The sequence below is a fragment of the Pelodiscus sinensis genome, chromosome Z (assembly GCF_052426305.1).
Source record: "Pelodiscus sinensis isolate ZL-2025 chromosome Z, ASM5242630v1, whole genome shotgun sequence".
Lineage (NCBI taxonomy): Eukaryota > Metazoa > Chordata > Testudines > Trionychidae > Pelodiscus > Pelodiscus sinensis.
The window spans coordinates 29,281,822-29,296,723 of NC_143085.1; the positions used below are offsets into that span (position 1 = coordinate 29,281,822).

Genomic DNA, 14,902 nt, shown 5'->3' on the forward strand with positions numbered 1-14,902 from the left:
TTATCTTCTTGCTAGTCTGCCACTTCAAACCTGTGATTTCTTTTGGCAGCCAGTATTTTACTACAACAAGAGCTAGGCCGTAAATCAAAGGATCTAGGGCTATGGTGTCCAACATGCTAGCCACTATCCAATTGTGGCTATTTGGCCAGTTGAGCGTGACTAGGACTGGTGGACACCACAGATCTATGGCAATATTTCAAACCCTACTGAGGCCATGTCTTCACTTCCAAGAAGATCAATGCTGCGGCAGTCAAGCTTTTGGAGTTTGATTTAGTGCAGTGGTTCCGAAACTTTTTGGCATCACGCCCCCTTTTTTATTTTGGAGAAACCCTCACCCCCCCCCCCCAACAAAAAACTCAAAAATAAGAGCAAAACTTGTTGAGTGGGGGGAGGGAAGGGGGACTGAGGGGCCGAAAAACAGTCGCAGCCCCTTTAATTCCCATGACCAAAAAAAAAAAAAAGGTGCTGGTATTCCAGGGGAAAATTTATTGACTGCCCCCCCCCCCAGGTTGCCTTTGTAGGGCAGCCATTTTGAAGTCTGCCCGGGGTGCTCCATCCTCCGCCTACCCCAGCCAGCCCAAGCTGTGCATGTTCCAGTGGACGCCCAAGCCAGGAAAAACAAAAAATACCGGACATTTCACATGTCTGGTATTTTCTGAATTTTTTTATTGGATGGATTGGGCTCTTTCTTGGGAGGGTGATTTGGGGTGGGGGGGGGGGGAATCTGGGACCCCTCGTGCCCCTCCCCCCCCGGAATTTCTTCATGCCCCCCATTTTGGGAACCTATGACTTTAGTGGGTTTTGTAAAGACATCGGAACTCCTCCTCCTAAGGAGTAAGGGAAGCTGACGGGAGCGTTTCTTCCATTCACCTGCCTCTGTGAGGATGGAGTTGAAGCTTGACTTAAGATATGTTGATTAAAGATATGGTTGTGTAAATGGTTAACTAATGAGCCTGGGCTCATTAGTTAACCTTCATAGTTACACGTAGGTTTCCCCCCAGCCCTGTGTTGCTGCCTCTGTATCAGAGGCAGCAGCGCAGGGATGGAGGCAGCTGAGCACCAGCTCACACAGAGCTTCCTGTTCCTCGTCCCCCCTGGGCTGCTGCATTTGTATCAGAGGTAACGGAGGGGAGAGGGCAGTTCTGCAGGAGCCACCTCCCCTCTGCATGTAAACATGTAACCGCTGAAAATTTTATAACCCACTAACATAGAACTTGAATTTAAGGCAGCAGTTTGGACTCAGGGCAGTTTGCTGATCCCATTGTTTATCCCATTGATGCTGGTCTTCTGGAGGACTTTAGCAGCCTACTCCAGAGTGTTGATCCAAATTAAGAAGTAGGCAGTTCAGAATTATGTTTTGGGCTAGATTCTCAGCTCTAGCATACATTCTCATAGCTCAACTGATTTTAGTAAATCTATGACAATATACATTAGTGGAGGATCTCTGCTGGAGTCCAGGGAGTAAGTTCAAATTTCACAAATTTATTGGCACTAAGTTTCTGGAATGGTATAGTGTAATAACCTAGTATACTTTCATTAAAATCTCTTGATGCAAAACAACATTTGCTGCTGCCAAAGATTTGAAGTAAAATGTTTAAATAGACACTAGTATTTAATACAGTAGGCATGAAAATAACAGCTGCATAACAGATTTAATTGCTTTTGTTACGTAGAAATTAAGTAAAAAATTCTGATTTTTTTTTTTTTTTTTTTTTTTGCTTCTTAGGACTTACATACTGGAAACTAGATGAAAAGGATATGTATCACTCTTTGCCTGAAAATTTCCAAAATGAATTTTCTCATATTTTTTCCACAAAAGTGTCATCAGATCAGGTATTTTGAAAATTCTGTAATTATTCATTGTTTCCTATTTGTTTTTTACATTCTGCAAAAGTGTCAGTCTCTACAATCTACCTGCTACGGGAGTTATCTAATTCTTCTTCGGGTAGTGTCCCCATGGGTGCTCCACTCTAGGTGTCCGGCTCGTCCCAGCACCACCTGTCGGAGACTTGTCGGCCGTGGTTCAGCCGGACCATTCATGCGCGGCGGCATCGTGTGCTCTTCACGCCGTTTGTGAATTTGCACGTGGTCTGATTCCCGCCATTTCCTCCTAACCATCACTCGAAATGCCAGGGACCCCCAGTTTCAAAAAATGCACAACATGCCGCAACATAATGCTGGCATCTGATGGGCACTCAACCTGCATTAAGTGCTTGGGCGAGGGTCGTATACCTCAGAAATGCCCTCACTGTTCCAAGCTGACGGCTCAGCCCACATGTGATCGCGAGATGCAATTGAAAATGCTCTTATTCGGTAAGGCCTTGCAGCCTACTCAGAGCGAGCTGTCCAGATCGCCGGTGTCCCCAAGTACACCTACAGGCAAAAAGTCATCTGCCTGACACTCATCCTCAGCTCTGAGAAGTGTGGGTGATAAGCCGGGGACATCCGGATTGGCCTTTGGCTGCCATGCTCAAAGGCATAAGACAAGCGCAGCATATCAGAGCCGAGTCCAACCCTACATAGGGAATCGGTACCGGCACTAGCCGCAATTCCAAGAGCTGATTTGGCACCAGTGCCGACAAAGCAAAAGACAGTGGAACCAATCAGGACGGCACTGGTGGCACCGGCATCACAACAGGCGTTGGAACTGACCATGTCACCGGAGCTGATACTATCAATAAGAGAACGGAGTCCGGCGGCACCAAGTGCTCTGGCACTACCCGCGGCACCATCACTGAGTGCCTCATCGACATCAAGCTCGGCACCGATCACCATTGCAGCACCGAGCCCAACGGCACTGAGCTCACTCAATGCACCGCCACCTCAAACAACAGTGCCGCTTCCACCTGCATCTTCAGAACTGGTACAAGATGTACCAGAGCGCCGAAGATGGCCTTCTCCGGCATCGGGGAAAGTCAAGCATAAGTCTAGGAGGATAATTACACCCTTTCCTAGCCTGGTACTGGCTGTCTTCTCTCCACAGCCTCATTCGCCAGCCTCCCGTTTCTCAGTACTATCACAGCATGAGAGCCGCACCACATTAACTAGCCAGCAACACAGGTGCTCACCATAATATTCATCATCACCACAGCGATACCACAGGTGCTCACACTCCCATCATACGCAAGGGGTAGATTTCGCTCACCTAGATCACCCACACGATCCTCATGTTCCAGATATCGTCAAGTGTCTCAAAGAAGGTACTTGCCTGAGTATTCCGCAAGGAGGTATTACTACTACCAATACCATCGACATCGTGACTACCACCATCGACACTGCTATTCGTTAGACGACTCTTGTTCTACGTCCCCTCATTACCATCAGCGGCGTTCACATAGTGTCAGGTTACCAACACCTAAACCACCCGCGGAGTGCTCGCTTCTCTTGTGCTATGGTTGTCCTTCTGGCTTCAAGACCTCCTACTCCTTCAGGAGATGCACGTGTTTCAGTATGACAACCAGAGGCAGAAGAGATACCAACGCTGGACTGCACCCAATTCCAGGCGGAGTCCCCAACTGATCAGTCTTCTTCCTCTCTGGACCATGCTGTCTTTCTTGGAGACTCTTCCCCCACAGATGATATTTGGCAATTCCATGATCTGTTTAAAAGAGTGGCTGAGACACAAGAGGTGCAACTGAGTAAAGTACAACAGAAGCAATACTGTCTCCTGAAGAATCTGCAACCATTGCAAAAGTCTTGAATGGTGTTACCATTAGACTACGCAATCTTGGAAATCGCAAACAAAATTTGGCAGACACTAGCTTCCTCCCAACTCATGCATAAGAGGGCAGACAAAAAGTATTTTATTCCCTCTAAAGGGATGGAATTCTTATTCATGCACCCACAACCTAATTCATTGGTTGTTGATGCTGATCAACAAAGAATCAAGACCCCGCAATTCAAAAATGCTGCCTCGATAAAGAGGCTAAACGTTTAGACCTCTTCAGAAGGAAAGTTTATTCATCCGCCACGCTAACCCTGAGAATGGCGAATTATGCTGCCCTCCTCTCCAATCATAACTTTGTGTAATTATCAAAGTTAGTGATGTTCCTAGAACACTTCCCCGAGGACAAGCATCAGATATTAATATCAGTAGTCCAGGTGGACTATATTGCCTCAAGGGCTGCCTTACAAATTTCCCTCAACATCGCGGACACAGTGGCTTGTACCACAGCAACATCGGTGGTAATGCAAAGATCATCTTGGCTCCAGTTGGCATTGGTGTCCAAAAAACTACAAGCAAAGGTAGAGGATTTTCTGTGCCATAGGCAGAGTCTGTTTGCTGAAAAGACTGATCAAGTCCTCCACTCAGGCAAGGATTCAAGGACGACTCTCGGCATGTACACACCACAGTACCGCAGCAAATGCTACATGCTGTATTATAAGCAAAGGCCTTTCTCATACTCCATACCCAGATGATGAAGTTCGTCCATTGTATTCAAAGAGGACCTTGACATCTAACGAGTTGTGGGCTGTCCACGGTGTGTCTGCAGATGGCTGATAAGGCCAATGCGGGCACGAAATGTTCTGCCACATGTTGGGCAGACATGTGTAGGCACCACTGTTGCAGCGTTTCCAACTCTGGCTTTACGGAGTGCTCGCTTCTCTTGTGCTATGGTTGTCCTTCTGGCTTCAGATGTTTGACAGCCTTGGTGGATCAGCATGTGCCATGTCGATCGGTCTTGTGCCAGGGTCTCCCAGGAGGTGGTGTCGATTTCCAGGGACTTGAGAGAGGCTTTAAGCGTGTCTTTGTATCTCTTCTTTTGTCCCCGGTGTGATCACTTTCCTTGAGACAGCTCACCATAGAAGAGCTGTTTAGGGATGCGATGGTCTGGCATCCTTGCAACATGGCCAGCCCAGCGTGTCTGGGCTTTCATCAGCAGGGTGTGAAGTGACGGCAGTCCTGCTCTAAAAAGGACTTCTGTGTCTGGCACCTTATCCTGCCACCGGATCCTCAGAAGTTTGCGGAGGCAAATCGTGTGGAAGTGGTTCAGTTGCCTAGCATGCCTCCTGTATACAGTCTAAGTCTCACTGGCATACATCAGGGTAGTTAACACTACTGCTCGATAGACTTTAAGCTTTGTAGCAAGGCTTATTCCACAGCGGTCCCACACTTTGGTCAGCAGTCTGCCGAATGCAGAGCTTGCCTTTGCGATTCTGCAGGTGACCTCGATGTCAATTGTCACTGCGCGGGAGAGGGTGCTGCCAAGGTATGTAAATTGATCCACTGCTTGCAGATTTTGTCCATTCACTGTGATGGTGAGCTCTTGATGTTGGGCTTTCGGAGCTGGCTAGTGCATCACTTCGGTTTTCTTTGTGTTGATGAGAAGGCCGAAGTTGTCGCATGCTGCTGCGAATTTGTCCATGCTGGCTTGCATGTCCTGCTCTGATCCAGCATTCAGGGCGCAGTCATCAGCAAAAAGGAAGTCTCGTAGCACAGTCTCCTTTATCTTGGTGACATATACCCAGATACAGGCAGTATGAACCACAACAGTGGGGGAAACCAAGCCAACAGAAATGTCGTCCTCAGAGGGTTAGGACACCCAACCCCCAAAATAACAGGCAGCCAGTTTGATGGTCTGGTCGAGGGACTGCAGACTATACCCCTGAAATGCCACCCGGAATCACAGAAGTTGTTTCACCATAGTCTACGACTGTACCAACACAGGTGGTTTGCTATCACCACCAACGGTTGGGTCCGAGAGCTAATAACATCCGGCTATCCGATACCACTTCTCTCTCTTCCCCCTATTTTTCCCACATCCTCGTCCCTCTTCGGGGACCCATCTCATGAGGCCATCCTAATGCAGGAGGCTGTACGCCTTATACATATTGGGGCCATGGAGAGAATGCCCGAGCAATTGCAGGGCAAAGGATTTTATTCTTGTTACTTTCTCACAGAGAAAAAATCAGGGATGGAGGCCTATCCTGGATCTTTGACGGCTCAATTGATACTGTGGAGGTAAAATGGAAGGTCCGAGAATGTGGCCAGCCCCAGAGAGGTGCAGAAACAGGCAACCATGTTCTAAATATCTTTTAACTTTTATTAAAATGCTTTTAACTATAACTTTTTATTTATCAGCTTTTTACATGTGTGGGCGCCAGATAGCTATTAACAGTAACAATAAACAAACTGCAATACAATAGAGGAAAATACCTTGAGGTTTTTCCAAGTCCCAATAATTATCAATAGCACCTCAGGGATTTTTATCAGTTATATTTACATTAATTTTACTCATAAGGTCTGACATCTATCTAAACTACTAACTATACTATTTAACAAACTTCTAACTAACTTACTCTTAACACTATTATTTATCAAACTTTTAACTAACTTTACACAGCAATACTCACACTTTTCAGACATACAAGGGACAACAGAGACAACAGCATATTCGTTATTCGTTACGCTCTGCGGAATATTTGGTTGATTTGGTGAGCGGGAGGGGGTCCTCGGGTGATCAGCCCTCAGAACCTGGCTCGTGTTCTGCCTTCCAAATTTTCAGGAACCCTCAACTGGATGCAGGAGGGGTAGCTGCTTTATAGAGAGAGCAAGAGCTTTCCCACGCTTAGTTGTGATAGGCTTAACAGATTCTATCTGCCTAGTGACAGGCTGAGGGGGAAGGGAAGGGGGTGAGATGGCCCTTGACTGGCGCGAACTTTGCATGACCCTTACCTGCCTGGTGTCTTACTCCTGGTTTTTACTGATCTTAAGTCACATAGTGCAGGATTTTTGGTTTGAGGGGAAGGTAATCTTGGGCTAGGAAGGCTATGCGCACGAGGCCTGGCCAGAAAAGAGCCTGCTTTTACAGATACCTACAAAAACACAGGTTCAAGATGGTAACATTAGCTTCTATCATTCCAGTGCTCAACATGGGAGATTGGTTTACGTCCCTCAACTTGCAGGATGCCTATTTCCATGTGACAATACATCCAGCACACAGACGCTTCCTCAGATTTGTCATAGGCATGGAACACTTTCAATACAGAGTCCTTCCATTCGGCCTATTGTCTGCGCCCAGGGTCTTCTTGAAGACACTATCGGTAGTCACCATGTATCTATACCGCCAAGGTATCATGATATTTCCATAGCTGGACAATTGCCTAATCAAAGCACCTACTTATGATCATGCCACCGAGATCACAAGAAAGTTATTCACAGCTCTGGGCCTCATAATCAATATCCTGAAGTCCTCCTTCACACCACACAGGTCTTTCGAGTTCATTGGGGCACAGTTAGATTCTACAACAGCCAGGGCCTATCTTCTTCTGGACAGATTCCACAAAATACAAAGCCTCGTGCACACTCTTTCCATCAGCCCCAAAGTCCCCATACTTACTTGCTTGCAACTCATGGGGCATATGGTGGCCACGGCTTACATGGTGCAACACGCAAGGCTGCATCTCAGATGCCTCCAACATTGGATAGCGTTAGTCTATCGCCCAGGCAACCAGGACGTTCACAGACTAGTGGCGGTACCCCCCGATAGTGCGACACTCCCTGACATGGTGGGCTTCTTCTACCAACATGCTCTTGGCCATTCCAGTTTACCAGCCACAACCCACAATATAGATTACGACGGATGCGTCTCTTCTAGGTTGGGGAGCCCACTATGCGGGAGATCATGCTCAAGGTCAATCGACTGCACGAGAAGCTCTTCAACATATCAATCTTCTAGAGCTCAGGGTAGTATTCAGTGCATGCAAAATATTCCTACCCACAGTTCGTGGTTATACTATTGAAGTCCTTACCAACAACACAACCACAGTTTACTATATCAACCGTCAGGGTAGAGCCAGATCCAAATCCCTCTGCGCAGAAGCCACATGGCTATGGAACTGGTGCATTCGCCATGGCATCAACATCATTGGTACATACCTACTGGGCAAGGACAATATAATTGCTGACATCCTCAGCAGGCACTTCTTTCTTCAGCATGAGCGGGAACTCAACCAAGACTTAACGTACTTTCTCTTCCTGCGATGGGGGTACCCCATTATAGACCTACTTGCGACACATCTCAATGTGAAGTGCCCGAAATACTGCTCCAGAGCAGGACTGGGACCAAAGTCCCTCAGGACTGGATTGGAGTCGCCACCTTCTCTACGCCTTTCTGCCAATTCCACTTCTTCAAAAAGTACTGGAGAAGATAGCCATGGACAGAGCCACAGTCACACTTATAGCCCTGTTTTATCCCAGGCAGATGTGGTTTCCCCTTCTTCTGCAAATATCCCTATGACCTCCATACCACTTGCCAGAACGAGCCGACCTTCTCACGCAATGAGGGCTGACCATGAAGCACCCTCAAATTGATCAGCTAGATCTCACAGCGTGGCTGCTAGCTGGTTCCACCAAGCAGAAGTCATCTGTTCTCAAGAGGTGAAGCATGTGCTAATATACAGTAGATGCAATTCCACGTGAACAACTTACCTTTATAAGTGGTGTCAATTCTACACCTGGTGTACTGCCAATAACCTTGATGCACTTTCCATCCCTATTCATCATGTACTGGGCTACGTACTACACCTTCAGCTCTCGGGCCTGGCGTTACCGACCATCAGAGTTAATTTGTCGGCGATCCCTGCCTTCAGACAACCAATAGAGGGTTACTCAATATTTGCTCACCCTACAACCAAACGACTTTTAAAAGGTCTCATGAACCTATACTCTCTGTGCAGAAAACTCCCGGAGCTATGGGACTTGGAGCTAGTCTTTGGACACTCACACATACCCACTTTTTGAATCACTAGCCACCTGTGACATGGCTACACTCACAATGAAAGTCGTCATCTTGCTAGCTATCACGTCGGCACGCTGGGTGGGTGAGTTGACTGCTCTCTCGGCCACTCCACCTTACACTCTGTTTACCAACCATGGAGTAATACTACAATACTACCCTAACTTCTTACCAAAAGTGAACTCTGAATTCCATGTCAACGAGCCCATAATACTCCCAACCTTTTATCCCAAACCACATGCCTCTCGCCATGAAGCCTGACTACATACCTTGGACGTGCATAGAGCATTGGCTTTCTACCTTGAGAGAACATATCCTTTCCGACAGTCACAACGTCTGTTGCTATGCACAGATGAAAGAACTAAAAGAGTACCCTTAACTTCGCAGCATATTTCTAAACTAATTATGAAATGCATTGCACGATGCTACTCATTACGCAATAAGCCCATACCAACTTCAGTGAAGGCTCACTCCACCAGAGCGACAGCTACATCGATGGCTTTCCTCAAAGGAGTCCCGTTGCAGGATATCCACCACGCGGCAACCTGGTCCTCTGACATAATGTTTGCAAAACATTATGCTATCAGCGCTCTCATTCGTGACTCAGCACTGGCATCCACAGTGCTCTCCGTGGCACAGAGATCATAATTCCAATCCCACTTCCATAGACCAGGCTACTGCTCTGTACTCACCTGGAGTGGAGCACCCACAGGGACACTACCCGAAGAAGAGGAAGTTACTCACCTTGTGCAGTAACGACGGTTCTTCGAAGTGTGTGTCCCTGGGGGTGCTCCACAACCCGCCCTCCTCCCCGCTTCGGAGTCTCTTCTTTATGTCTTTCAGGAGTGACTCGATTAGGAGGAAATGGTGGGAGCCGGACTGCGCACAGACTCACAAACAGTGCAAAAGGAATGCGACACCGCCGCGCATGTGCAGTCCAGCTGAACCATGGCTGACAAGTCTCTGACCTGCAGCGCTGGGACGAGCCTGACACACATAGAGTGGAGAGGACACACCTCGAAGAACCGTCATTACTGCACAAGGTGAGTAACTTCCTCTTTCTTTTGTGATCCTGTGGATGTTGAGGTCAACAGGTGCCCAATTTGTCAATAGCAGCCCTCTAGTTAAAGAGAAGAGGATAGAGGGGGCTGAAATCTGGAACTCCTCCTTTCTCATTCTTAATAAGACAGCACTGGAATCTGTTGATCTTTTAGCTGCAGCTGGGTGCATGCCTGCCAGCATGGACTATGTCTGCTTAAGCTAGCCGTAGAAACCGATCCAACTGTCTGGATCTGTATTTCAGTGGCTCACACATACCTCTGTCTCTGTTGCAATATCCATGCTGCTTTTTAATGCACTAGCTCAAGCAGAGCTTGGATATCTCTGTTTACTCAGACTGGGAAGCATGCTCCAAGCCTGTTCCTCTCCTTCAGATATGCTGGAAGACCTCCATTCACCAGATTTTTGAGAAGGGTCTAAGTGAGGAAAAGAGATTAGTAATTGATAATCCTGACTAGGGATGTTAAAGACTAGTCAACTATCCAATAAACATTTGCTTATCGGATAGTCTTTTGACTAGTCGATATCCCCCCCCTTGCTGCCTTTATCAGATAGTGCGGCGCTGCCTCTTTGGAACCCCAAAGTGGCATTTCAGAGGGACAGCCTTTGCATATCTGATCCACGGATCAGCTGTGCGGCGGCTGCCTCTTTAAAACACTGCCTCTGCATTTCAGAGCAGCAGTTGTGGAGCCCGGGTTCAGCTGAGGATTCCCCAGCTGACCCCTGGATTCTGGGGAAGTACCGCATGGAGCCTGGGATTAGCTAGGGAGTTCCCAGATGACCCCAGGCTCCACTGCCCCCAATTATTCTAAGCATGCAGAATAATTGTGTGGAGGCGGCGATTCAAAGAGGCATCCGCCTCAGAGCTGATCCGTGGATCGATGCGGCTGCCCCTTTAAAACACTGCCCCAGTGTGTTTCAAAGGGGCAGCTGCTGTAGAGCCTGGGGTCAGCTGAGGACTCCCAGCTGACCCCAGGTTCCCTGCGGAATTTCCCCAGAACCTGGGATCAGCTGGGGAGTCTGGGTTTTTGGGAAATGCCGAGGGGAACCCAGGATCAGCTGGGACTCCCCACCTGACTGATCCGCGTCAAACTGTCAGGGTGGTCAAATATTGGAATAAAGTGCCAAGGGAGGTGGTAGAATCTCCCTCTCTGGAGATATTTAATAACAAGTTAGATAGACATCTGTCAGGGATGGTGTAGACGGAGCTTGGTCCTGCCTTGAGGGTGGGGGGCTGGACTCGATGACCTCTCGAGGTCCCTTCCAGTCCTATTATTCTGTGATTCTATGACCCTGGGCCCCATGGTTGCCCCTTTGAAACACAGAGGTATTGTTTTAAAGAGGCAGCCATGACACAGCTGATTCGCGGATCAGTTATACAGCGGCTGTCCCTTTGAAACGCCATCTTAGGGTTTCAAAGCGGCAGCACCGCAGAGCACCTCATATCATAGAGGCAGCAAGGGAGGGATATCGACTAATTGATTAGTCAAAGACTATCCGATAAGCAAGTGCAACAGGGGCTCTTGTACATTTCAAAAGAGGAATGTGGAAGTGCCTATCAACTAGTCAATTAACTGCATTTTAACATCCCCTTAATCCTGACGTGTTAGGTGTGTGGGGAACAGATGTAATTAATAGGTTATTTTGTAAGGTTTGTACATATCATTATGTTTTACATTTGCCTACAGCTTAAAAATAACTGACACGCTTCCCAAACAATTGCATATAAATGTCATTACTAATTAAATGTCTTTAAACTCTGGTAGCATAAAAGTCTTGTCACTCCAGTGATTTCCAATGTTATGTTTACTTAGCCAGTATTGTGTATGCTTTGGTACCTAAAGGAATGATGAAAAGATAAATAGATAATTATGAATTTACCATAGCAGTGCTTCTTCAGATGCTTCGTTTTCATTTGGATTGAGCGGTGAGCTTCTATTATTTAACTCTATCAAAGAAGTGCTACTAACTCCAACTCTCAAATTTTGCTGCTTTTTTGTTCACTTGCATCTGACGAACTGCTGTGTTGGGGTCCTGTGGGGCTGTCAGGTGGAGAAATTGTAGTAAAACTGAGGAAAAAGCAGAAGTGCTGCTCTTCAACCATTCACTATGGGATTGCCTCTCCTAAATATGTAGCAATTATTATTTTAAATGAAAAGCATGCAGAATAATTGTTTTATTGAGCTCCTCTTTATCTTCGGTCTCATGGTGTCTCCTGGAAACTAATTGTGTTTAACATGGCTATAGCTGGAGGGGGAGGAGGGAGAGGAGAGAGAGAGAGAGAGAGAGAATGAACATTAATGTGACTTCACTGACTTATTGTTTACTAACGATTTATATATTTCATTGAAAGCTCAGTGGTTTTACTTGGGTGCTTTGAACAAGCCCCTCTTAACTTCTCCATTTTAAATTAAATTTATTAGATGAAGATTGCTTAAATATCACGATTGTTTTAATCAGGGAAACAATTAACAATTTTGTTATTTTGTTTAAGTCATCTTCTGGTGATGAGATGAAGCCATCATTGAAGGATATTTATCATAAAAAACAAAGGGAAGGCAAGCAGCTGTCAGAATGGAATCTCATTTCTCCATCCCAGCCAACTCATCCACCAGAGGTAACATTTATTTGAACATGAGTGCCTCACGTTTGAACAGAAACATTTGGCATATTATGAGGTTTCAGATTGGTGGTCTGCTCTCATTTTTTATTCACAAACAAGGTTTCTACATCTTGAAACAAAGCTAAGATGTAGGCTGGGCAGATCTTCATGACCTTAGCTACTTGTATCAAACTCCATGATATCTGATTTTTCCTCTTCTTTCTTGAATCATCAAGGAAATAGTTCATGATTAAGAGTCAATCTTGTTAAGTTTCAGAACCAAAATGCCTTGAAATGATTTGGGACCTTTCTTCTAGTTACTGTCTCATGTTCTCTGCAATGTTGGGCAGATATCACTGTATAACATTCAATTTCAATTGGCTCGCAATCTAAAAGTTTTCTTCACTACTACAAATGCTAGAGATCGCTCTTTTAAAAAAAATTTGAAAATCAGGAACACAGATATCAGCCACCAGAAAAAAGTACCAGCTTACTAAACAGCTGCAAGTCCACTCAGTTCTACCTATGTTTATTGCTACCAAAAACAGTTGTAATACTCCCTTTGATAATTTCTGCAATAAATAGTATCTCCTTGTCATGCGTTTAATGCTTTTTCATTCATAAAATCCAGTCATAATTTATTAGTATTGTAATTATTTATTTTATAGGTCTTAACACTAGATCCAACACTGCACATGAAACCCAGTGAGCAAATTCCAGGACATTGTTTTGTCAGTACTCTCGATGAGAAGACTCCCTTTTCTCCAGACTCTATGGCGGATCCCACTTTTTCAAGTCATTCGGACACTGATTCATTTTCACATATAAGCAATATTACTTCATCTCAACTATGCGGTTCTCCAAAATATACTTCCAGTACTAAAGTTTTACATTTGGACCCCTGGGAAAATAATCCATTCCAAAATGAAAGCAAGGTTGGCTGTTCTTTTCCGATGGCACATGCTGATACTAGTAATGATCTGTTAATGAAAATTGAGGATGAAGAAAGTTTAACATTAACTCCATCTTCAATCATCCAGTCCCAGGTTCCATGTGCTGATAACAGTTCACCAGAATATAGTATTTCAGTGACATCCTTTGAAGATCCAATGATGTTGTCAAAGTAAGCATTTTTTTGCTTTTAGCTTATGTAAATAGTCCTCCCCCCAATTATACAAAAATCAGCAAAAATATAGGGAGAAGTTGGAGTAGCTCAAAAAAATGCCAATAGAATGTCTCTTAATGAAGTTTTTTAGGTAATATAGCTCTGTTCCAACACGTTATTAGATCATGCATCAATAAATGACCTCAAGAGGAGCTGTAGCTAGTCCTTTGTGAGAGAAGTCAATGTAGTAATAAATATGGCAGTGTTTTAATGTTAGGTTGCCAGTGGATGGTAGTGTGGACTAGAGTAAAATTTCCATTCAGTAATGTGGAAAAAACATAATATTTGCTCTTAATTTTAAAATCAGGATTAGGCAAAACTTGAGGAAAAAACATGCTCGACACATTGCTGATCTACGAGCTTATTATGACTCAGAAATCCAGAGCTTAAAACAGGAACTTGAAGCAAGCTATAAAACTGCTTCATCTGAAGAGCTGAAGAAAATCAATCAAAATCTTGTTGACAGGTAATATTTACTTTTGTGTGTGTGTGTGTAAAACAAAAATCTGTAATTAAGTAAAACCTGCATGTAGCATGAATATAAAACGTATTGTTGGACAGTGAACCAGTTCTCTTTTTCCCTGGTTTACAATAGGGAGTTATTTCGAAGTAACTCTCCTTATTTCAAAATAACAAGTGTAACAGTCACATTACCAATCCCGTTCTTTCAATATAATGGGCTGGTTATTTTGAAATAATAACTCCTGCTTTCCATGAGGAAGAACGTGAGTGTGGAAGCTCAGCTGCTGCTATTTTGAAATAATTGGCCTCCAGAGGCCTCTCTCAATTGTCAGGTGTGGCCAGAGTGGCCAAAACTGCATCTTCACTGCTCTCCTTCTCCTGCGGAACTTAAAGCAGCAGGCTGAAGGAAAAGAGCTTGTAGCACATGTGTACCTTTCACAGTCCCACGCCATATAGCAACCATTCCAGGAACTATGTCAGACCCCAGCACTCTCTATGAGCCCACCTTGGCAGCCCTTGGCCAGGGACGAAAGAAGACACAAGCCTGGACCTGTGAGGAGATCCTGGACCTCATCTAAGTCTGGGGCAAGGATACCATCTTCTAGGATCTCTGCACCAGGAGGAGAAATGCCGACATCTTGGCCGGGCAACCCAGTCATCTGGCTATAGAAGGAACACATGTGGACCCTCAGCCAGGTCCACATGAAAATCAAGGAGCTTTGGTACAGCAAGGCCATGGAGCAGCGAGGATGCTCTGGGATGGCTCCTCACACCTGCAGCTATTACAAGCAGCTCAATGCCATCCTATGAGAGGGGACTAGTCACCTTTCCCATCCCCCATTGTTTTCGAGTATGGCCAGGACATGCTGGTGTCAG

General features: G+C 45.5%; 1 protein-coding gene across 9 annotated transcripts in view; it reads left to right on the top strand.

Annotated features, from left to right (window-relative positions):
- The window catches only part of MPHOSPH9 (M-phase phosphoprotein 9), a 73,077-nt gene that overhangs the window by 29,441 nt on the left and 28,734 nt on the right, over positions 1-14,902 (top strand). For all 9 annotated transcript variants that reach the window (XM_075898552.2, XM_075898560.2, XM_075898557.2 and 6 more), the window contains 4 exons: positions 1,727-1,833; positions 12,292-12,414; positions 13,068-13,522; positions 13,872-14,030. In XM_075898552.2, the coding sequence (XP_075754667.2) occupies positions 1,727-1,833; positions 12,292-12,414; positions 13,068-13,522; positions 13,872-14,030 (844 nt within the window). The remainder of the gene's footprint in view (positions 1-1,726; positions 1,834-12,291; positions 12,415-13,067; positions 13,523-13,871; positions 14,031-14,902) is intronic.